The 23,865-nt window shown below is 42.0% G+C and overlaps 1 protein-coding gene across 3 annotated transcripts in view; it reads right to left on the minus strand.

Annotated features, from left to right (window-relative positions):
• Positions 1–23,608, minus strand: part of LOC307225980 (uncharacterized protein) — a 67,359-nt gene extending 43,751 nt beyond the window's left edge. For all 3 annotated transcript variants that reach the window (XR_013843198.1, XM_079994460.1, XM_079994461.1), the window contains exon 1: positions 23,488–23,608. Coding sequence is in view for 2 of the 3 variants with exons in the window: in XM_079994460.1 (XP_079850586.1) it covers positions 23,488–23,511 (24 nt within the window). In the remaining variant the exon portion in view is untranslated. The remainder of the gene's footprint in view (positions 1–23,487) is intronic.
• Between the last annotated feature and the right edge of the window lie 257 nt (positions 23,609–23,865).

A 23,865-nucleotide genomic window follows, 5' to 3' on the forward strand; every position in this document is an offset into this window, starting at 1 on the left:
TGGTGAGAAGGCTTCAGGAGAATAGGAGAGACAATTCTTCAGCAGAAGAGGGAACCAGTAGGGGGAGTGCGGGAGCTCCAAAGGAAAGGGAGTCGGAGGGGAGGCTCTGGGATACTTCCAGTGAGAACAGTGAGGAGGTATCAGAACAGCCTTTAAGGACCCCCACCCCCCGCCGGAAACTGTCACGCAGGGAATCCAGGAGGCGCATGTCCGTGAAACAGCTTTTATGTTGGAAACGTTTCCGCAAACGCCCACTGTCAGATTCTACCAGCGACTGACGGAGCCATGCTGAAGGGCTCCGCTCAAGGCAGGGTTTCACTACACTGAGTGAGCTCTGAGGGATCCAGCTTCAACGCACAAGCAGCTCATTATCCCACCACAATATGCTTCAGGTTACATATGCTTCAGGTTACAGACTCCGCTAATCCAGAAATAGTGCTTCAGGTTAAGAACTTTGCTTCAGGATGAGAACAGAAATCGTGCTCCGGCAGTGTGGCAGCAGCGGGAGGCCCCATTAGCTAAAGTGGTGCTTCAGGTGAAGAACAGTTTCAGGTTAAGTACGGACCTCCGGAACGAATTAAGTACTTAACCTGAGGTACCACTGTATACTGATTTGATGAGAAATGGCCATGTGCAAAAATGCAGTGATGGAGAACTGTGGACCCCCAGATGTTGCTGGACTCCCGACTCCCATCGTCCTGGACTGTTGGCTTTGCTGGCTGCCGCTGATGGGATTTGGAGTCCAACAGCATCTGGAGGGCCAAAGGTTTCCTTCCCCATATATATTAAACAACAACAAGAACTATTGTTTCACTGAGTGGTGCAGAACTTTGCAGCAGAAGTACAAACCCCAACTCAGCAGAACAAGCAGGAAGGCCCCCAAACTCAGCATAGCTGCCTTAATACATTTTGGAGTAATACACATTATCAACTAAAGAGGAAGGCCCATATAAGACCATTAACGGACCCTTCAAGTGTCCCTATTTTCCAGGTTTACAGAAGTCCCAGATTTACAAAAGCCGTCTTGGTTTCCGATTTGATCCAGGGATGTCCTGCTTTTCCTTACGACGTCCCTATTTTCATCAGAGAAATGTTGGAGGGTATGGAGTCATGCAAACCCCCAAGCCAAGGAGATAAGTAACTATACAACCTTTAGAAGACATCTGAAGGCAGCCCTGTATAGGGAAGTTTTTTAATGTTTAATGTTTTATTATGTCTTGGAAGCCACCCAGAATGGCTGAAGCAACCCAGTCAGATAGATGGGGTACAACAACAACAACAACAACAACAACAACAACAACAGAGTAGGATGCCCCTGTTTTCATCAGAGAAATGTTGGAGATTATGCATTAAGTCCAGAGTCTAAAATTACCTAACTGCGTGACTCACATTACTTTTTAGCAAAACTCTTTTAAGACCGAGTCTTTCTTTTTTTTAAGAATAATTTTTTATTAACCGACCAATCACATCAAATCAAACCAAATTACATAAATTACAAATTACACAGCCGAATTTTAAATTTTTGTTGGGGGTACCCATGTATCAAGTTCCGAAGGGGATCCAATCAACTTCTTGCTTCTTGCTGCTGTTTTAATGTCCACAAATCTGACCTTATGATGTTCACAGTACTATCCAGTCCTTTCTTATTGTTTTTCCACATCTCTTGTTGTTATTTTCATATATTTTTCCTTTCTCTTTGTGACCTCTGATAGTCTCCACAAGCTGGTTAGAACAGTTTGTAATCCTGCGTGGATATTATTTTTTTTATCCAGTAACCATATCCAGACGTTTTCCATATAACATCACTTCCATACATCAAAACAGTCTTAGCGTCATTAATCTTCACCAATCTGCCTCCTTTCTCAAAACCTCTGAGGAGATTCACTAGGAATGCAGTCTAAAAACAAGACCATTCTTCCTCCCGGCTATAAATCCTTTGGCAAGATGGCGACTCCGAATTAATTGCTGCGCCATTCCAAAAGCTCTTATTGCTTCTCGATCTCCATAAAGCATACTTTTGGTTAAAGTTTATCTCCACACAGACCTTAATCATCCTGCTTGGTTCAGTTCAACCAACGATTCTAATGAGGAGGGGTTCTTGTAAATCACATAGAAGGAAAGTAAAAAAGGTTTCCCCCCGATTCAGTCCCGTTGTCAACATACCCAGCCTTTGGTGTATCTTCATCATAAAATATTCCTGTTTCTCCAACCTGTCGTCTTCTGTCGCAGAGGTCACTTAAATTAGCAGACTTCACTCCCCTTCTTCACTTGAAATATGTGGATTTGCTTCTTTTGTAATTAATTATTCCAAATTGCTGCAACTAGTGCGCGATCAGAGACAGTGTCCAGGAGAGCCGAGGTCCACACGGGGGCATTCTGCCTAGGGCCTCACCCCCTTCTTTCGAATTAGGGGGTGATTTATGGGCACAGCAGGCATGGGCAGTGTTCCCCATTTCCTTGGGGCAACAAGGGAGGCTGCCTACTCCCATAACAGCCTCTTAATTACCCCGTGTGGGTCAGAGAGATCGTATTGTCGGCCATCTTCCAATGCGCCCCCTAGTGGCCCCCTTAAGACCGAGTCTTTCATCTCTGCTGTCTTGTATGGATCAGGTGGTCCTGTTTATCTGTACACAAACTATTTGTTTATATATTTAAAAAGAACCATAAATTGTCTTCTGGTTGCCGTAAGCCCCGCAATTCCCACAGTTCGGCATTATTCTTCCTGTCCTGGGTTTACTAGGCAGACATTTTAAAGCGACCCTATGAAGCAGAGTTCTCATTATCTGCACTTGTTCAATGGTCCATGGGGGAAGCCTTTAGTGTCTGAATAAAACATTGCACACAATATGCACTGATGCAAAGCCCACAGAGACAGTTCGCATTGTCAGCTAATTAGATGTGTTGATTCACAGGGACTGGGGGGCACAAAACAGCAACACACACACAAGACAAGGCCCTTCGGTATTCCTAATACATTCCACCCCTACCCCAATTTTAAATCTTCAGCTAAAGTGAAATAGAGATGAGATGGATAATGGGCAATGCTTATACAAACCCAAGGCAAGGCAGTTTTCAGATTTTCCTTCCTACATTAAATCACGCTCTCTCTCTCACACACACACAAACGCGCGCGTGCACACACACACACACACACAGAGAGAGAGAGAGAGAGAGAGAGAGAGAGAGAGTTGCTGTATAATAGCAACAGGGAACAACACCCCACAATTCCAGGAAATATCTACAAGGTGGCAAATCACACTCACTTCACAGAAATCATCTAGAACATACCTGCACATTTCTCCCTGCAACTTTCTTTCTAAGAGGGCTAGAGACTTTTTTTAAAAAAAATAAAGCTTAGAGTCTGGGGCACCTACTCAGTGATACCAGAAAAGCCTTTGTGGTGCCTGGGGGCGCCAGGTTGTCAACCCCGTCTTAGGCATAGGGTTCCTGACCCTTCTGCTTCTGGCTTCAAAATACACACATACACTCATTGTGTCCTTACCAATTAACAGCTGCACTGGGCTAAAGGTAAAGGGACCCCTGACCATTAGGTCCAGTCATGACTGACTCTGGGGTTACGGAGCTCATCTCGCTTTACTGGCCGAGGGAGCCGGCGTACAGCTTCAGGGTCATGTGGCCAGCATGACTAAGCCGCTTCTGGCGAACCAGAGCAGCACACGGAAACGCCGTTTACCTTTCCGCAGGAGCGGTACCTATTTATCCACTTGCATTTGACGTGCTTTCAAACTGCTAGGTTGGCAGGAGCAGTGACCGAGCAACGGGAGCTCACCCCGTCGCGGGGATTCGAAACCGCCGACCTTCTGATCAGCAAGTCCTAGGCTCTGTGGTTTAACCCACAGCGCCACCCGCGTCCCCTCTGCACTGGGCTATGGATAAGTAAACCTTTAGAGTGGGTTTTCCCCTTGTCCCACTCCTTTCCCTGGGAAAACCTGCTCTTTAGCTCTAAATCGGAACAAAGGATAACCCAAATTGCTGTTTGTTCCAATTGAGCTTTCCAATGGAAAGCACTGGGAGAAGAGGAAGTGTGGATAAACCCTTTATTTCTCTCTGTTTTCTGGAGTGTTGTGTAAAGTTCCCATGCTTCCAGCTTTTCCCTTCATTCTTTAGCACAGGGGACAGCAAAAAAATTTCAGCAGGGAGCCGGTCCACTGTCCCTCAGACACTGCGGGGGGCCAGACTATATTTTGAAAAATATATATGAAGAATTCCTATGCCCCACAAATAACCCAGAGATGCATTTTAAATAAAAGGACACATTCTACTCATGTAAAAACATGCTGATTCCCGGATCATCCACGGGCCGGATTTAGAAGGCGATTGGGCTGGATCAGGCCCCAGACCTTAGTTTGCCTACTCATGTATTAGGGCGTTAAATTAAATACACAAGTGAGCCAGGACTTCCTCTTGTTAATGCACACAAGTGTTTGTTGTGATACCAACTATCAGTATGTGGAAGAGTAATCCCATTAGTTTCTCAATCCTATTTTAATTTAATGCACATTTTTATGGAAGCCAGATGGTTTTGTTTATAGATCACACTGCAGCATCCTTCCAGCTGAAAGCAACAATAAAATCAATGCTGCTAATAATTCATAATTCTTATGAGCACCATAACTAAGGAAACAAAAGGGTTGGGGGGTTTTTTTGTTCATGGCTCATTAAAATAATGCCGAGTAGCATTCTGTTCTCACCCCACTGCTTCTCTACTTCCTGCTCCTTCTGCACAAATCTCTCAAGATATCTCAAAATCAGCCCAATTTATCTCCCCCTTTGCTGAACATCTGCTCAAGGCTTGTTTTGTTGTCCCTTAGAATATTTCCTCTTTGATACGCCTGGGGTGGTTGCTATGTTGCCTTTGGGTAGTCTAGTAAAGTCGCTAATACTTGCTTCCTATGCTATTATACATTCATTCAATAGAAGCTTCTTGGGGGCAGATAAACTAACCACGCTAAACTGCATTCCAGTAGATTAATGTCTCCCTGTGTTTTCCATCGGGGGTGGTGGGTTCTGTGGGATACCCAGTCTCATATAACCAACACACTTCTAATTAATACATGAAGGGGTTAACACCATAGAGTAAGCTGTCTGAACAGGCTTAGCTAAATCCACTCCTATGCACCTTGAGAGGAAACTAGGTAATCGAGCATTTGTTCCCCTTTCAGTCTACTTGATAAATTTACCATGTGAAGAGGCTAAGCTGGTTGCTCCAGTTTAGCCTAATGTCTCGCACTAGCCATTTTTGTATTCCTATACCAATAATTTAGGAACTTTCACAACTTTGGAACTTATGCTAAGTTTTACTACCCTCCTGTGCAACCTTTCTGACTGATGTATGGAAAAGCACATGAATCCGACCTTTGGAGAGTTTGTTAGTAAACCACTTCTAATGTACTAAATCTGGGACACCCCCCCCCCCATGCTTGGGGAAGAGAGGACTATTTTGGAACTCACTTGGAAATGCATATTTTAAAGGTCTAACAGCCTCTATTTCCACCTTCTACTTTGTTGCATATTTTGTGATTTTAAATCTGTGCTGGCGTTCTCTCACCAAGGAGTATTTGTTCCAAACTTGGATCTGGGCATCCAGAATTTCTCCTTTCTATATACCTATTTTTTTCCTTGCATGAACAGGTTCAAGCTCAACATACCTAGCAAATCCCCATCTTTCAGTGTCAGCTGTCTTGCATTGCAATAACAGTGATCTATATTCCAGGCTTGTTGTCAGGAAGAGCACAGCGAGGATGGTAAAGCAACAAGGATATTAAAGTAAAACTGAAGTACAGCAAGGATGCTTAAAAACAATCACATTTTGTTATTAAATTCATTGAATTCAAATAAAAAACTTAGCAAACCACGATGAATGGAAAAGGTTTTTTCCCACTCTTTTTCTGACCACAATGATACTGATTCAGTAGGTTCCTGCTTATTTGCCGATTCTGTACTAAAAGGCTTTTGGGGTTGTTGTTTTTTTCTTATATTCAGGTGATTTATTGTGTTTCCGCGAGCTAAGATGGAAGAATCTGAACACAGTTATTGAGAGACCGTGACAACTTTTGACCTCGCCATGTCAGCACAAAGCCATTCAACGTGCTCTGAGTTCAAAACCAATTTAAAGTGTTCAATATTCTTTTTGCCTCCTGAACCTTGCAGTTCTTTGGTCAGCAGTCTGCGGTGAGGGAAGGCTGTCTGCTTCTGTCGAGCTGTAATTGGTAGTTTCCAAAAATACATATGAGAGCCATATATCTCCTCCGAGCTGAAGAAAACTTGTCAAGATTGATTTACCGTGGCGACGATATTAAATTGGAAAAAAGAGTGGCCATTTGTACATGACGTATGACGGCAGTGTATAAAATATTTAATGATGATGCTACAGTTAAACCACAAGAAGGAACACGCTATTTACAACAGTGGTCTCTTTCTTTTTCTAGACTCATTTGTCTGCTAAGGAGCTCCTGTTCATCTGCCACAGAATTCCTGAATATTGCATAGCGTTATGAGGAATGTTCTACATCTCTTTTCCAAATTAAGGTGCTGAGTGGGCCATTTTGGCTTCACTGTAGCCCCAAGGTGAAGCATAAGTGAATCCCAGCTAGGGACAGACGGACCTGCCAATTTGGGGTTTCTTATTTTCTCATTTTCCAAATCTTAAATTTAGTTCTCCACATTGCTACAGCAAATTGCAGGGTTTTTTTTTTAAAAAAAAATAAAAATTCCTCATATAAATTCATCTGCATTTTAGTGCAAATTTACCCTAATAAACATGGTTTTGTCTGCCATTTCAACCTATGTCCATATTTTGCAGTTTCCCTAAACAGATGGCATTGTTGTATGATGTTGTTACAGTGGTGCCCCGCAAGACGAATGCCTCGCAAGACGAAAAACTCGCTACACGAAAGGGTTTTCCGTTTTTCGAGGTGCTTCGCAAGACGAATTTCCCTATGGGCTTGCTTCGCAAGGTGAAAACGTCTTGCGAGTTTGCTTCCTTTTGCATAAAACCGTTAATACCCGGGGAATCCGCACTCCGCAAGACGAAAAAATCGCTAAACGGAAAAACTCGCGGAACGAATTAATTTCATCTTGCGAGGCACCACTGTACTAACAGATCCATTGGAATGCACACTTTTCATATTATGCGTATTTTTGCAAACCTTGTTTGATCAGAGAACTGCATTTCAAAATGTGGAAGAGGGTGAATTCCAAAGGATGGCCGAGTTCAGGTTCTCATCTAGTTTTGGAAACTGTGGATTTGAAAGATTCTTCTTGAAATACAAACTGAACTGAATCTCTTCCCCAGTTCCATAAACTCTCAACATCCTTCTGTGCATTCCAGGAAAAGATCAGCAGCAGTTGACCAACTTTTATAGGGACGGCCCTACCATTAGGCAGACTGTGATTCAGGGTTCCTTTAAAGGACAGCGACTTGTTGAAAATTTAACTTATTGTTGTTTTATTTTTACTGAAGGAAGAGGGGCTGTGGGATCTCCTGCCTCAGTGGCCAGAATTACTTGAATTGCTTTAGATCAGGCATCTCAGGGCAGATGCAAGTAATGGAATATATGGAGATGGCGGAAATGACTGGCAGAATCCGAGACCAGGGAGAAGAGTCGGTGGAAGAAGACTGGAAGAAATTCAAAATTTACTTACAGAAATATTGTAAAATTTTTGAATGTTAATGGCATTGAAATGAATTGAAGGGGTTCTAGCAACGAGGTTGAAAATAAGATTGGATGGATAATTAGACAAATTAATAGGATATGAATTTGCTGAATTAATTTTTTAACAGGGATACAAAAAAGGGAGATGTGAGGAAGTCAAGAAAATAAGTGAATCAAAGATGAGAAGTAAAAAGAGGGATTTTTGTGTTTTTTCTTCTCTCTTTTTTTTTAAAAAATGTGTTTTTTCTTTTCTTTTTTGAAACTATTTTTCTTTTTTATGTATTTTATAACTTCGTATTTTTGTGTATTTCTTTTTCTTTTTCTTGTTTGTTGTTATCTTTAAAACTTAATAAAAAATATTTATAAATAAAAAATAATAGATCAGGCACCTCAGGCATCCCCAAACTCGGCCCTCCAGTTTGAAAAATGCATATACTAGGTTAAAGTATGTGTGTGTGATGCATATATTTGTGAAAATAGAATAGAGGATGTACATTATGGGCAATTGCTGGCAGGAATATGCGTGTTGGCCTAACTGCATATACAGAAGTGCTCATTAGGAGAAATTTGCACCAAAATGGTAATGAATCTTCATGAGGGTTAAAAAAGCAAATCAGAAATTGCTGCAGACTGTAAGCAAGTTGAAGATTGGAAGAATGAGAAACGTAGAGAACTGAAATGGACAAATTCATCCATTTCCTAGCTGCACTACATAAAATAAAACAGAGCTGATAGGAAGAAACAACAGAATTCTCTGCGGAACTGAGGACTTCTAGCAGTGTGATTCTATCTAACCCTAAAGTTCAGGACTTAAATGTAATTGCTAAAACAGCACCACAAGGGGGGTATCATCAGGGTTAAGAAGACCCAAAGGTAGAAGTACATATTTTTAAAGAGGAAAAACCCTAAATACCTCAATGCCGTCCATTGCCAATACCTCAGTGAAGACCATGTCGGTTTAGCGGCCATGGAATACTGACTGGCTGATGAAGGAGAGGGGGACACAGAAAGTTGGGCAGGAGGGACAATGGAATAGAGTGGGTGGAAACCTCAACAGAAACACTTCACGCTGCAACATTTTGTTGTAGGCCCCACTTGTATTTCAGAAGATTCACTTGCCTTCCATACACTTACAGTTTTGAGCACATACCGGTACATTTCCTGCATGCATTAAACACTTGAACACGTAAGATTTCTCTTGACTCCCACTTGTACGGGGTCAAGGCTGATTCTCCTCAGTCATTTTTTTCTATTAAACCCCCCCCCCCCCAGTATATCACAAATGAGGAAAAATTGTGGCAAATTTTTTAAGCCCACTTCAGGCCCTACTGCAGACATGAAAAATGCTGGCTCCTAAAACAACCAATGGCTTGCTTTCAGGGTAATTAATCTGAAGCAATTCATTTCAGCACTGGCAGACTGAAATAGCTATTGCACAGTTGTCTCCAAGATTCTGCTTTTTGACCTTAATAATAAAGGCAAGGCTTTCATAACGAGAAGAATACAATATGCCTTTCCTCTCTCTCGCTGAGGTGAACCAGCTACACACACACACAAAGGCAGATGCCACATTTGATTATACATATGGCATGGCAAATTTTCCTGTCTCGGAAGCTGCAGCACTGCTGATAGAACATGAACAGATCTTCCTCCCGGCTCCTTTCTGATAAGAGGCACCGCTATGAAATTGCCAACTGTTTTCCATCCATCACAATCAAAAACCTTTTAATTAGAAGGATGCAAGTTCAGCTGCCATCCTGTCTTCTCTCATTTATCTTCCATCGCCATCACCACGCCTTTCAGGATACAAATCCTTCCAAGGTTGGTTACCAGAAATTAATAAAATCACAATCCCCTACCCCCCGCAAAAAAACCCATTACAACTCTTTAGGACTGGACTACTGCCATGCAGTCTATATGGGGCTTCCCTTGTGCTTGATCCAGAAGTGGACGTTAGTGCAGAATGCGAGACCAGGGATGGATCTACACACAGGAAAACCCCCGCTATAGATAAGAAATTAAATCATTATAAGAAAAGAAAAAATCACTATGTACAAATTGCATAGAAAATTTATTTGCTCTCCAGTGCCATCTGGCATCGCATGCTTATAACACATACAAAATGTATGGAGCCATGTCACGGATTGGTTACAATACCATCAGTTACATTAAATGTTTAAATTAGATAGGAAAAAATGGTTTTCTGGACCAAAGCTCACAATTCAAAAGAACTATTACAAAACAATGAGTAACTTTTCTCCAAAATGTAGAATCTGTTATAAGATTGGGAAACAAAAGATGAGTTTGTTAAAGCCTCAATGACACACTGGGCAATAGATATAGGTCGCAATATCGATTTTTAACCTCTGGGAAAAACTCTAGAAAAGTGATTTGAAGTTAATAGCATGTTATTCTTTGAAGGAGAACTACTTTAAAATAATGTGCAGATGGTATTTAACTCCGAGTAGGCTTGCTAAGATGTATAAGTCTGAATCCATTGCCACACCTGCAGATGTAAAGGAGAAGTAGACCTGTGTGTCATCAGCATATTGCTCATAACATACACCTAATCTCCAGATAACCCCACTCAGCGGTTTCATGTAGATGTTAAGCAGCTTGCGGGGGTGGGGGGTGGGGGATTGAACTTGAGGAATGCCACATTGAAGGCTCCATGGGGCAAAAGAACGCTCCCAAGGCATCTCCCCAGTGGCGTAGCGTGGGGGGTGCAGGGGGGGGGCCAGCCGCACCGGGCGCAACATTGGGGGGGGGCGTGCTCGCACTCGCAGCTCTCTGCCCCTACCTGGCTCACTCTCTCTCTCTCACTGCAGTGCTGGCTGTGCGAATCCGATCCGAGCTGCCGGGTCGCCACCCACTGTGGAGGGGGAGGGTGCCAGGCGTGTGTTGCGGTGCGGAGCGGAGAGAGAGCGAGGGAGGGACTATCTGGGGGAGGGACAGTGCAGCGGCTGCCCAGCACAGCGCTGAGCACGGGAGAGAACCACACCTGACCAGCCCAGGCAGCAGCAAGAAGAAGCTGGCAGCGGCGGCAGGTTAGGGGTTAGGGGCGCAAATTACTTGCCTTGCCCCGGGTTAGGGGGCGCAAATTACTTGCCTTGCCCCGGGTGCTGACAACCCACGCTACGCCGCTGCATCTCCCTCTGGAAATGACCATTGAAGTAGGACTGGAACCACTGCAAAATGGTGCCACCCACCCCTAACTCAGACAGTCACTCTAAAATGATGACGACAACGACGACGATGATGATCTATTGAATTTCTATATCAAAAGCCACCAAGGGGTCAAGGAGAAATAGCAAGGACACATCTCCCCTGTTTCTCTCCTGACAGGGTGACCAAAGCAATTTCTGTGCCAAAACCAGGACAAAACCCCGATTGAAATGGATCTAGACAAACAGTTTCCTCCAACAGCACCTGAATCTGGTCCATGAACACCTGTTCAAGAACCTTGTCCAAGAAGGGGAGATTGGCAACTGGTAATTACTGAGATTTTCCAAATCCAGGGAGGGTTTCTTGAGGAGTGGTCTTGAGTGAATTAGATAAGTGCTGAAGATGCAAAGGTTAAGAGAATATTGGGAAATGATACATAATGAATTGAAAAAAATGTTCAAAAGTACAAGAAAAGTAGGAGGAGTGTAGAAGCAGGGAAATCAAGGAGAAGATTATTGCAACAATCTTGGAAGCTGCAAAGGGACGAACTAACCTGTTCCCATGTCCTTCTCTTGTTGCAGTTGTGACAAAGTTATCCCAGATCTTCCCGGACCTTGAGGTTAGTACTGGGGGAAACAAAAGAGGAGGGACTGGATCCCCCAGACCCTCTGCCCGCTGACTGTGGTCTTTGCCCCCAATTCTGCAGTGGCATGCGTTCTTGGGGTGTCAGGATGATGCCAGAGGCATGACCTGCCCTCTTCCCTGGTGCTGTCCTTCCACCTCTGCCCAGGAGGCTGCAGGGCCCATGGATTGTCCTCTGGGGCAAGGGATTGGGCCCAAGCCTGAGGGAGGCCAGTCTTTCCTGGCTTGGGCCTGCTTGTGGGCTCCCTTGCACCTGTCAATGGTGGGTTTTGTAGTTTCACCAAAGGCATCTCATCCAGCTTTCTCTTTCCTCTGCAGAAGGCAATAGCCCGACACCGGTCCCGTGTTCGTCCAGCACCTGAGGAAGGTAAACCAATCTCCACACCTTGGGGACTTTTCACTTAGTAGCCTTATGGTTCGTGCCCGAGAAAGACCTCCCAGGCCTTCTTGATGTATTTGCTGTGCCTTGCAGGCCTTTTTCACTTCACCTCATAGGCAGGGCCCTGACTGACTCCAGCTACAAAAGCTGAGGTGGCTGAACCCTTGGGTTTGGGTATTGTTTGGCAGGCGTTGTTGAGAGAGGCTGTTAATTCAGTCTCTCTTTTTCATTCTCTTCCAGAGGACATCATTGTCGAAGATCTTGAATAAACCCGGAGACAGGATCGAACTGCGGGCACGAAGGGGAGCAGCTCTAACCCCACGCTGCACAGTCTCAGGCTTCTAATGAAAGCGGCGAGCTTTCAAAAATTAAAAACAAATTGGAATTGTAATTGTAACTGGCGGAGTCTATTGGACCATTGCATCAAAAGTGAACTTATTAAAATTCGGAGAACTGCAGGGCACAGAAAGGGAGTCCGTCCCGGCAGCTGGGAGAAGACGGCATATGGCGGAAGGTTGCAGGAGGAGCAAGAAATTACTTCGTGAGGAGGAAGTCCAGGTACTTTTTGGGTACATGGCGTTTTCTTGAGGCTTCCAGTGGACTAAGCCGATCAGCGGACTTTGTTGGGGGATTTTAAGACAGTGTTGGAGAAGGAGATTTTGGCGCTGGGACTTCTAAAATTCACCCCCTTACCAGCATCGTTTCGTGAGGAGGAAGACATTGGAAACCCTGTTCACTATTGTTGCTGGAGCTTGTGGCGCTTTTCGGAGGTCACCAGTGGATTAAGCTGACAAGCGGAGAAAAAAAAGAAGAAGAATGCTAATTGGATTACAAATATCTTCCTTTTAATGTTTTAATGTATTTATATCTTGTTTTTTCAGTTGTAGTCATTCAACTTGCTTTTATTATTGGCTGTTAGCCGCCCTGAGCCTAGCCTTGGCTGGGGAGGGCGGGGTATAAATAAAATTTATTATTAGTTATTGTTGTTGTTGTTGTTGTTGTTATTCCTCATATACAGCAGTTTGGTTTTTCTGCTCTTTGTTTCCTGTGGGCTTTCTTTGGACGTGAGGGTGTAATAGACAAAGAAAACGAAAGTAACTGTACTGAAGGAAAGGTCATTTTTTTTGTTTGCTGCCATCGTGTGGGACGGGAGGGAATTTGACCTAATAATAGAAAGCTTGGACTTACGACCCCTGGAGGTTGTCAGAAAAATTACACAGGACAATTTAAGACCCAAAAAATATTTTGGGGCAAAATAAACATCATGTCTGGGAAAAATGAGGAAAAGGGAATAGGCACCCCAGTGGAAAGACATCCCTCTAGGCAGGAGAATGGGAAGGAGGGGAAGGAGATCAGAGACTATGAAAGTTTAATGGTGGAAATAAGGAAAGAATTTAAACGGAATGAACAATATATGGAGAAAAAATTATTGGAGGTACAGGAAACATTAGATAAAAAACTAGAAGCAGTTGTGGGGGAATTGTCAGGCAAAGTAAAAGACCTTGCAGTTAGATCCAAGGCTGTGGAAGACTCAATGAAACACACACAGAAAGAATTGAAGGAGACAAAAAGTGAGACAGAACGGGTTGGAGGAGAGGTGATAGAAATTAATAAAACACAAGAAGAGATGTTGGACAATATAGCCCTTTTGGAGATGAGGCAAAAACAATTGAATCTGAAATTATCTCAATAAAAAGAAAAACATGGAAAAAATTGGAGTTACGTATAAACAACTTTTAAAAGAAGAACAAGTACAATTAAAATTGAAACTGTATGAAGAACTCAAACAGGCTTGTTCTACTTGGTTACAATATCATCTACTATATGATAAATTTAATTCCGATAATAAAATTGGCTTTCATAAAGAATCAGAACTCCAGCTAGAACTTCTAAATAATTCCAGGACTTCCGGAGGCGGCGCGAACGGTAATGGCGGCCCCTTTACTTCTGTGAAGGGGAAGCTCCGCGGAAACTGGGTCGTCCGCTACGGCAAAGCGGAGACCCACATCGGAAACCCACAGGCAGCAAGAGCCTGTGGTCCTGAGACTCGGCGGGCGCCTGAAGCGGCCCCCAAAACGCAGAAGGAACCCCGTAAGGAGCTCCGGAACGTGGAGGGGGTAGCGGCGCTGTGAGTCGTTTCGCAATCTGCGGAGTGAAGCTGCGTTGCTGCTGCCGGTGAGCGCTGACCTCTTTTCCTGGAAAATTTTGATTGGAAAGGTTACAAACCGTGAGTAAAGAAGGACTTTAACAAATCTGACTAAATTACTGAATTTGGCTGAAAGCGGAGTGACGAAAAACAGGAAGTCCGTCTTCCGCTGTTACTGAATCTCAAAGCAAAGAGCTGGAGGAGTGGAGGCGTAAAAGAATTTCTTGCCTAACTGATCTCAGCACCCACTGAACTTTTTTTAAAACAAAGTAAGGACTTAAAGTATTGGATTCTCTGCCTTGCATTTGTATGGTGATACCGTTCTTCTATTGGAACTACAATTTGAACGAGAAACCTAGGCGCTGGATCTGCCTGAGTAATTTGAGCTGTCAGTTTGCAGATCTGGATACTGTGTATTGGAACTTGCAATAATCTGAGGGGGTTTGGACTTGTTACTTTGAAACATCATTTGAAACACCAGTATGCACTGCCTGAAACAATGTGATTGTTAATACCAACTCTGCTTAAAACCTGCTATTGAAGGTTCTTGGACATTAAATTTGATTTTAGTAAAATTACCAGAACTGAATTCTTCCCTTAAGACATTTCAAGCTCCCCCTAGAGGATTTGGGATTTACAGCAGTGACATTATTTTACTTTCTTTTTCCCGACCTCCTGTTTGACTGTTTTCTCTGGGCTGTTGCTTTCTCATGGGAACAACTCAGCCTGACCTTGACTCTTAGATAACTTTGGAATGAGTGGCGCAAGAAGGAGGGGAAGAACTAGACAAGCAACTTTAACAACTTTAACCTCAGTCTCGCAGACACGTAGATCATCTGTACCTACTTTGCCTTCAGAGGAAGAAACTGCTTCTCTGCTACGGGCAGGAGAGGGAGAAACTGAGCAATTACAATTGGAAGATATGGCCTCAGGAGCAACTGCTTCTATTTTAGAGAAAATTTATGAAAAATTGGAATCCCTGGATAAGAAAGTGGAATCTTTGGACAAGTAAGCTGATGAACAAACAGCTAAAATCGACCAAAATACAGAATGTTTAAATAGATTAACTGGACAAGTATCCCAGAACGCACAGGCAATTGGGCAGTTGACGGAGGCCACAGTAGAAAATCGGAAACTGGCTGAGGACACTAGCCAAAAACTAGAAAATTTAGAACAAGAGGTAAGACCACTCTGCAAACAAGTAGGGGAACATCAGACTTATTTATCTATGATAGAACTGCGGAACCGGGAGAGTAACTTAAGGATAAGGTCGATACCAGAAGTGGAAGAAGGCAATCTAGCTGAGTTTTTGACTAAAGAATTCTCCAAGTTTTGGAACCTAGAGGAAAAGGACTTTAAGATCGTCTCAGCTTTCAGACTTGGAAGACTAGTAAAGAAAGAGAAGCCCAGAGACTGTTTGATAACACTGAGATCAAAGGAGGAAAGGGATAAAATTTTGGGCCTACACTACGGAAAGTCACTGGACATTTTGGATAAAAGAATTGAAATTTACAAAGATATTCCTAAACAACTGTTGGACCTTAGATCTGACTATTTGGAACTGGTCAGACTGCTTAGGGGCAACTCAATTATCTTTAGGTGGGAATTTCCCCAAGGATTATCCTTTACTTTCAGAGGGAAGAAGGTGAAAATTAGAACATTGGAAGATAGAGACAAATTCTTGACTGCATACGGAGAGGACCTCCAAAAAGGAATTGAACTACCCTTTGGGCCTGGAGCACCGGCGGTACCGGCACCCTCGGAACCTGAAGATCCAACGAATAAGATACCACCCCGGGAAGAATAACCAGATTATTTCAGGATGTCTCTGCAACTTTTGAGCTGGAATATAAACGGCTGCAACATCCCGGAAAAAAGGAGGAAAATATTTCACATATTAAAAAAAGAACAATTGGACATTATTTGCCTGCAAGAAACACATGTGACTAGGCTCCACAGAAAAGTGTTAATAAATAAAAGACTTGGCCAGGAATTTATATCTTCGGATAGAGTAAAGAAGAGAGGTGTGGTGATATATGCAAAAGAGAGCCTGTCACCCAAATTCTTATTCAAAGACGAGCATGGAAGAATCTTGGCAATTGAGATACAATATCAAGGAGAGAAGCTTTTGATATTAGGAATCTATGCACCAAATGAGGGGAAATTGGAATTTTATAAGAAGTTGCACGAGACCATGCTGGATTATCTGGATTACAACAACATCATTATGATGGGAGATATGAACGGGGTCGTATCAACTAACATGGATAAGTCACAAAGCCAAAATGTTACAAAAGACGGCAGACTACCAAAGACTTTTTTTGAAATGACAGACAATATGGATTTGATTGATATCTGGAGGACAAAGAACCCCTTGGGAAGAGAAGGAACATTTTTCTCTGAAGCCCAACTGACTTGGACAAGAATCGACCAAATATGGATATCTGGAGGTCTGGCACCGAAGGCCAGAAAGGTGGAAATCTGCCCAAAGACCTGCTCCGACCACAATGCGATTAAGATGGACATGACACTATTACCAACTGGCTCCTTTAGATGGAAGATGAATGACAATCTGTTTAGAGATCAGGAGATTTCTAAGAAGGCCCAAAAAGTTTTAAAGGATTATTTTGAGATAAATATGACCACTACGGTGGAAAAAAGAATAATCTGGGACGCAAGTAAGGCCGTGATGAGGGGGTTCTTGATACAACAAAATGCTGTAAAGAAAAGGTCACAAAATGAGAGGAAAGACAAAATCTTGGAGAAAATTAAAGAATTAGAGAAGAAGTTAAGATCAAATCCGAAGTCACAGCCGATTCTGAGAGAAATTAAACTTCATCAAGCACAATATTCTAAATTGATAAACCAGGAAATAGAGTGGAAGATTAAATTAATGAAACAAAAAACTTTTGAATCGGCGAATAAATGTCGAAAACTGCTAGCTTGGCAGTTGAAGAAGAGACAAAAGCTAAACACAGTCACAAATTTAGAGATTGAAGGAAGAAATATTCAGAACCCGGTGGATATTAGAAAGTGTTTCCAGAGATACTTTAAAAAGTTGTATACCCAAGGGCCGCAAAATGAGATTGGGATTAAACAATTTTTGGAAAAAAACGGTCTACCAAAATTGTCACAAGGAAATAGATCAATCCTGAACTGCAAAATAACACGACAAGAGATTGAACAAGCCATTCAGAACTTGAAATTGGGCAAATCTCCAGGGCCAGATGGGCTGACCTCCAAGTACTATAAGACATTAAAAGACTATTTGATACAACCACTGATGGAGGTCAGCAATGAAATTATGGAGGGGAAGAGGGCGCCAGAATCGTGGAAGGAAGCCTTCATCACATAGATACCAAAAACGGAAGCTGAAAAGACACAATTTAAGAACTATCGTCCCATCTCTCTTTTAAATGTGGATTACAAAATATTTGCAGACATTTTGGCAACTAGATTTAAAAAAGTTCTAAATGAAGTAATTCACAAGGACCAGGCGGGCTTTCTCCCAGGTAGACATTTGTTTGCCAATACAAGGAACATTATTGACATTCTAGAACTTTTGCAAACAGACATAAACACAAAAGCAGTGTTAATTTTTATTGATGCGGAGAAGGCCTTTGACAACATCTCCTGGAAATTTATGAAGGGAAATCTAAAAGAAATGGGAGTGGGACGGGGGTTTGAGAATGGGATTGATGCAATATATTCAGAACAAAAGGCTAAACTGATAGTTAACAATGTGGTTACAGAAGAGTTTAAAATCGAAAAAGGAACACGACAAGGCTGCCCTATTTCCCCATTGTTATTTATTTCGGTTCTGGAGGTGTTGCTGAATATGATCAGAGGGGACCGGTGGGTGGAAGGAATTCAGGTCGGAGCCAAACAATATAAACTCAAAGCTTTTGCAGATGACCTAGTTCTGACCCTGCAGGAGCCAGAATCTAGTACGAAAAGAGTATTACAATTCATTCATGACTTTGGTCGGGTGGCGGGATTTAAATTAAACAAACAGAAAACTAAGGTATTGGGAAAAAACTTGACGGATGCAGAGTCGGAACGGTTTCAGAGAGAGACAGAATTAAATGTGGTTAAAAAAGTAAAGTACCTAGGGGTAAACATAACAGCAAAAAATCTGAGTCTATTCAAGGATAATTATGAAAAATGTTGGTCAGAAATTAAGAGAGACTTAGATAGTTGGACAAAATTGAAACTTTCTTTGTTAGGCCGAATTGCTGCCATTAAGATGAATGTATTGCCAAAAATGTTGTTTTTGTTCCAAACACTACAGATTGTAGACAAGACGGAGTGCTTCCGGAAGTGGCAGAGAGATATCTCTAAGTTTGTCTGGCAGGGCAAAAAGCCCAGAATTAAGTTTAAGATATTAACCGATGCGAAAGAGAGAGGGGGCTTTGCCCTGCCGGACTTAAAGTTGTACTATGAGGCCGCAGCTTTCTGCTGGCTAAAAGATTGGCAACTTCTCGAGGACACTGACGTATTGGATCTGGAAGGTTTTAATAATGCTTTTGGTTGGCATGCATACTTATGGTATGATAAGGTTAAAATCAATAAGGCCTTCAAAAACCATATTGTCAGGAAAGCAGTGTTTAATGTCTGGACAAAATATAAAGACTTATTGGAAAATAAAACTCCGAGGTGGCTATTGCCTCTGGAAGCTAAGGCCCGAAAAAGACTCAGTATGGAGGCCAATGGCCGAAATATTGGGAAATTCTAGAAAAAGACGGAGACAATTGGAAATTGCAGAGTTTGGAGAAAATGAAGGATAAAGTGCGAGACTGGTTACACTACGCTCAGATTAAGGAAGTTTTTAAAAATGATAAAAAGTTAGGGTTCCAGGTGGAGAAATCGAAATTGGAAACAGAATTGTTAGAACCTAAGACTAAGGTACTTTCAAGAATGTATAACTTGCTGTTAAAATGGAACATACAAGATGAAATGGTTAAATCGGCTATGATAAAGTGGGCACAGGACATTGGGCACAATATTATGTTTGAGGACTGGGTAAGGTTGTGGACCACTGGGCTGAACTTCACTGCATGTAATGCTTTGAAGGAAAATATAATGAAAATGATATATAGATGGTACATGACCCCAGTTAAACTTGCCAAAATATACCATTTGTCTGATAACAAATGCTGAAAATGTAAAGGAAATGAAGGAACATTTTTTCACCTCTGGTGGACATGCCCTAGAGTGAAAGCCTTCTGGGAAATGATATATAATGAGTTGAAAAAGGTATTTAAGTATACTTTTCCCAAGAAACCGGAAGCCTTTCTCTTGGGTATGGTCGGCCAGATGGTGACAAAAAAGGATAGAACTTTTTTCCTGTATGCAACAACAGCAGCAAGGATACTCATCGCCAAGCATTGGAAAACTCAAGATTTACCCACACTGGAAGAATGGCAGATGCAACTGATAGACTATATGGAACTGGCTGAGATGACCGGCAGAATCCGAGACCTGGGAGAGGAGAGGGTTGAAGAAGACTGGAAGAAATTTAGGACTTATTTACAAAAATATTGTAATTTGGTTGAATGTTAAGAAGGATGCTAGATCATAAATAATTGACCACCACTAAACTAGATGGAATTAGGACGATAAGTAGATTGAGGAAAATATAAACCATTTGGAGAACTATTAGACTATATTTAAAAGAATGGGACCTAAGAATATAAACAAGATGACAATTTGCTGGTTAAAATTTAAGACGATGTAAGTGGGAGCGGGAGATGTGAGGGAGTCCAAAGAGGTTTTGAAAATATGTTATGATATATGCTATATTGTTGATTATTTTCGCATTTGTATTTAAAAAATCTTAATAAACATTTATAGGAAAAAAAATAGAACTTCTAAATAATTCCAAATTAATTCGTCAAAAATGTATAATTTATTACTTGAATGGGAACTTAAAGAAGAACAGATTAAAGAAGTTATGATAAGGTGGGGGCAAGATTTTGGGTACGCGATTTCACTTGATCAATGGGAAAATACACTTCTTCCTGCCTTCCTAGTTTGATGCCATCCAGCTGCTTGGAAATCAACTCCCATCATGACCATACTGACTGGGGTTGCTGAGAGTTGGAATCAAAAACATCTGGTTGGCAGCAGAACAGAAAAGGCTGCGACAAACCACCAAAACGCCATGTGTATTTATATGTATATATACACACATACCTGTACACATACACATACATACATAGTTGAATGCTCCTTATTTCTTATTCTTAAATTTATACCTCATTTTGCCTTCTGTACCATAAGGCTAGTTGCTGTGAGCAAAACAAAAAGCAGTGTAACAACCAAGAACTGTTGTGTTCCTGAAAATTATTTTAATTTCCATTGTTTTATTTTAATTTCCATTGTTTCAAATGTTTTCCCTGTAACTTAAACCTAAACCAAGTGAGGAGTAAATACGAGGAAAGAAAACCCATTAAAATTTGAGTCACCTGGCAATCCTATATAATTACTAGCCAGGAAAACAGAGCAGACCTTATATATATAAAAAACCGAAATGTACAATGGGGATGTGAGTGTGTGCGTGGGGGAAAAGAATGCTGATCTCACAGCATAATGGCACTTTTCATTTTTCTCAAAATATCAGAGCAGCTGTGGCTCAAACAACAGCCTTCACCACCTCTTTTGACTGAGTGGGGAAAGGGGTTTTGAAAAGCACAAGTTATTACAGAGCACTGTTCTCCAAATGTAGCCTTAAAGATTGGATCGTTTCAGCCCCCCCTCGCCCCCGTTTCTAAAAGACTACACAATGCAGGCATCTGAATGTTAATGACACATTAGGGCAGTGGTTTGGAATTTGATACACTACAGATGTCATTTCTGTGACAATGCACCTTCTGTTACATAAAGAGGCCGGTGGCATTTTTTGGTTCTTGACAATTTTTGATCCCTACACCAAAAAGGCAAATTTCCTCAGGGTATATATAGATATTTCTATATGTGCACCTCAGGGTATACTATATGCTTGTGAAACATGGACCACTTATAAATGCCATCTTCAACTCCTTGAAAGATTCCATCAACAGTGTCTCTGAAAAACTTTACACATCACTTGGGAAGACAGGCGAACTAATACCAGTGTACTGGAAGAAGCAAAGATCACCAGTGTTGAAGCAATGATTCTTCAACATCAACTTCGTTGGACTGGTCATGTTGTGTGGATGCCTGATGATCGTCTTCCAAAGCAACTACTCTATTCCGAACTTAAAAATGGAAAGCGTAATGCTGGTGGTCAACAAAAGAGGTTTAAAGAGTCTCTCAAGGCAAATCTTAAAAAATGTAGAAACAACAGGGAAACACTGGCCTGCGAGCGCTCCAGTTGGAGAACAGCCTTTACCAAAGGTGTCATGGGCTTTGAAAACACTCGAATTCAGGACGCAAGGGAGAAACGTGCTAAGAGGAAGGCACGCTTGGCAAATCCACACCATGATCAACTTCCGCCTGGAGACCCCACTGTGGAAGGACGTGTGGATCCAGAATTGGCCTCCACCATCACTTATGGACTCATTGTTAAAACCATGTTTATGGAAGACAATCTTACTTGGCTACGAGTGATCGCCAAAGAAGATGATACAGTGGTACCTCGGGTTAAGTACTTAATTCGTTCCGGAGGTCCGTACTTAACCTGAAACTGTTCTTAACCTGAAACACCACTTTAACTAATGGGGCCTCCTGCTGCTGCCGCGCCGCCGGAGCATAATTTCTGTTTTCATCCTGAAGCAAAGTTCTTAACCTGAAGCACTATTTCTGGGTTAGCGGAGTCTGTAACCTGAAGCGTATGTAACCCGAGGTACCACTGTATATATTTCTATATGCAAAAACTATGTTGTAAGGCAAAGGAAGCACTAGCAAAATCTGATTTGAGTAAGGGGGGAGGGGAGTAAAGGACACCTGGACAGTTAAGTCCAGTCAAAGGCAACTATGGGGTTGCAGCATTCATCTCACTTTCAGGCCGAGGGAGCCGGTGTTTGTCCACAGACAGCTTTCTGGGTCATGTGGCCAGCATGACTAAACCACTTCTGGAGCAACGGGACACAGTGACAGAAGCCAGATGGAGTGAAAACGCTGTTTACCTTCCTGCCACAGTGGTGCCTATTTATCCACTTGCACTGGTGTGCTTTTGAACTGCTAGGTTGGCAGGAGCTGGGACAGAGGAACAGGAGCTCACTCCTTTGGGGGATTCAAACCGCTGACCTTCTGATCAGCAAGTCCAAGAGGCTCAGTGGTTTAGGCCACAGCGCCACCCACGTCCTTTACCTTTTTTTTGTTTGAGTACTCCCAAAGAAATCCATACCCTCCAACACTCCTCCAGTGAAAAGGTATGCCCTATTTAATAATAATAATAATAATAATAATAATAATAATAATAATAATAATAATTTTACTGTTTATATCCCACTCATTTGACTCGGTTGACCCAACCACTCTGGGCAGCTTCCAACATACATAAAGGCATAATAAAACATTGACCATTAACAAATTTCCATATAGAGGGCTGCCATTAGATGGCTCAGGGGTCGGATAACTCCATACTCTCCAACATTTCTCAGATGAAAATAGGGACGTCCTGTGGAAAAGTCTAGGATCAAGTAAGAAACCAGGGTGGCTTCTTTAAATCCAGGACTATCACTGGAAAGGAAATCTGCTGTACAAAAGCATTGAAGCTCTTACAGTCCCTCTCCCCCACAGAAATCAGTGAGATTTAAAAGTGCTTCATGTGAACCACATCATGCTCTATGGATTTCCCTATGCGCAGATCCTGCAAGAGGTGGCCGCTGGTTTTCAATGATATCCTTAACTTAGACCAAAAGCAATCCCTGCTTTTCAGATTCACAAATCGTTTCTGAATAGCCAGTCCCTTTGACAAACAACTCTAATTCGTATTTGTGCAACTGCAAATTGCATGAAATTCATCCACTCGGCTGCAGATGCTTATTTCAACAGTTTGTTAAATGACCTTTGGGGAAATAGCTTCTGATACTACAGCATAATTCATTCTGGAGAACCATGTGGAGCTCTGTATTATTTATTAGTGAAATAGATTATACGCAATAGTTCCCACATACAATTTGATAGCTCCCAAGCCAGCCAGAGATAGGCTTTCCCTAAGCTTTAGAAAGGAAATTGTCTTCAGAGAGGGGCAACCGTAAGGGCCCAGAAAGGCTAAATCCTGGGTCTTTTGTGCCAACCCAAGATCTACCCCCTTTCATCCCTTTTAATTATTTTAAAAATCTTTTCTCCCCCCCCCCCCCAAGCAGCTGGGGGTACTGCAAAGAACCCAGTTGCTCACAATCTTAATCTTCCCAGAAGCATCTAGATATTGTGGGATATTTACAATGCTGACAAACCAACGATTCATGTTTTGCTCGATAGGCACATGATAGGAATTTTCTTGTAAATTTGCTAGAGAGAACTCTGTGAGAGACACAGATATATTCTCTTACCTGCCTGGGCACATCCAAGCCCATTTCTTCTCTTCCTCTTCTTCATCGGATCACCGAACCAGAAATGTGAAGAAGAATCTGCATGCCAGTCCTCAGACCCCATTTTAAACTGTATTAAGGTGGAAAAATCTAATAATAATAAAAAATAAAAATAAAAAAACTGTATTAAGGTAGGTCTTGGTAAATGAATTACCATTTAAATTTTGGAACAAGCTGGAGACAGTATAAAACTGCAAAGCTTTGAAAAATTAAAAAATAAAGTGCGAGATTGGCTCCATTATTATCAAATAATGGAGGCATATAATTTGGATAAAAAAGTTGGCTTCCAGGTGGAAAAATCAAAATTGGAAACAGAATTGCTAGATCCTAAAATTAAGA

The sequence above is a fragment of the Podarcis cretensis genome (genome assembly GCF_951804945.1).
Source record: "Podarcis cretensis genome assembly, chromosome: 10".
In the NCBI taxonomy this organism is placed as follows: domain Eukaryota; kingdom Metazoa; phylum Chordata; class Lepidosauria; order Squamata; family Lacertidae; genus Podarcis; species Podarcis cretensis.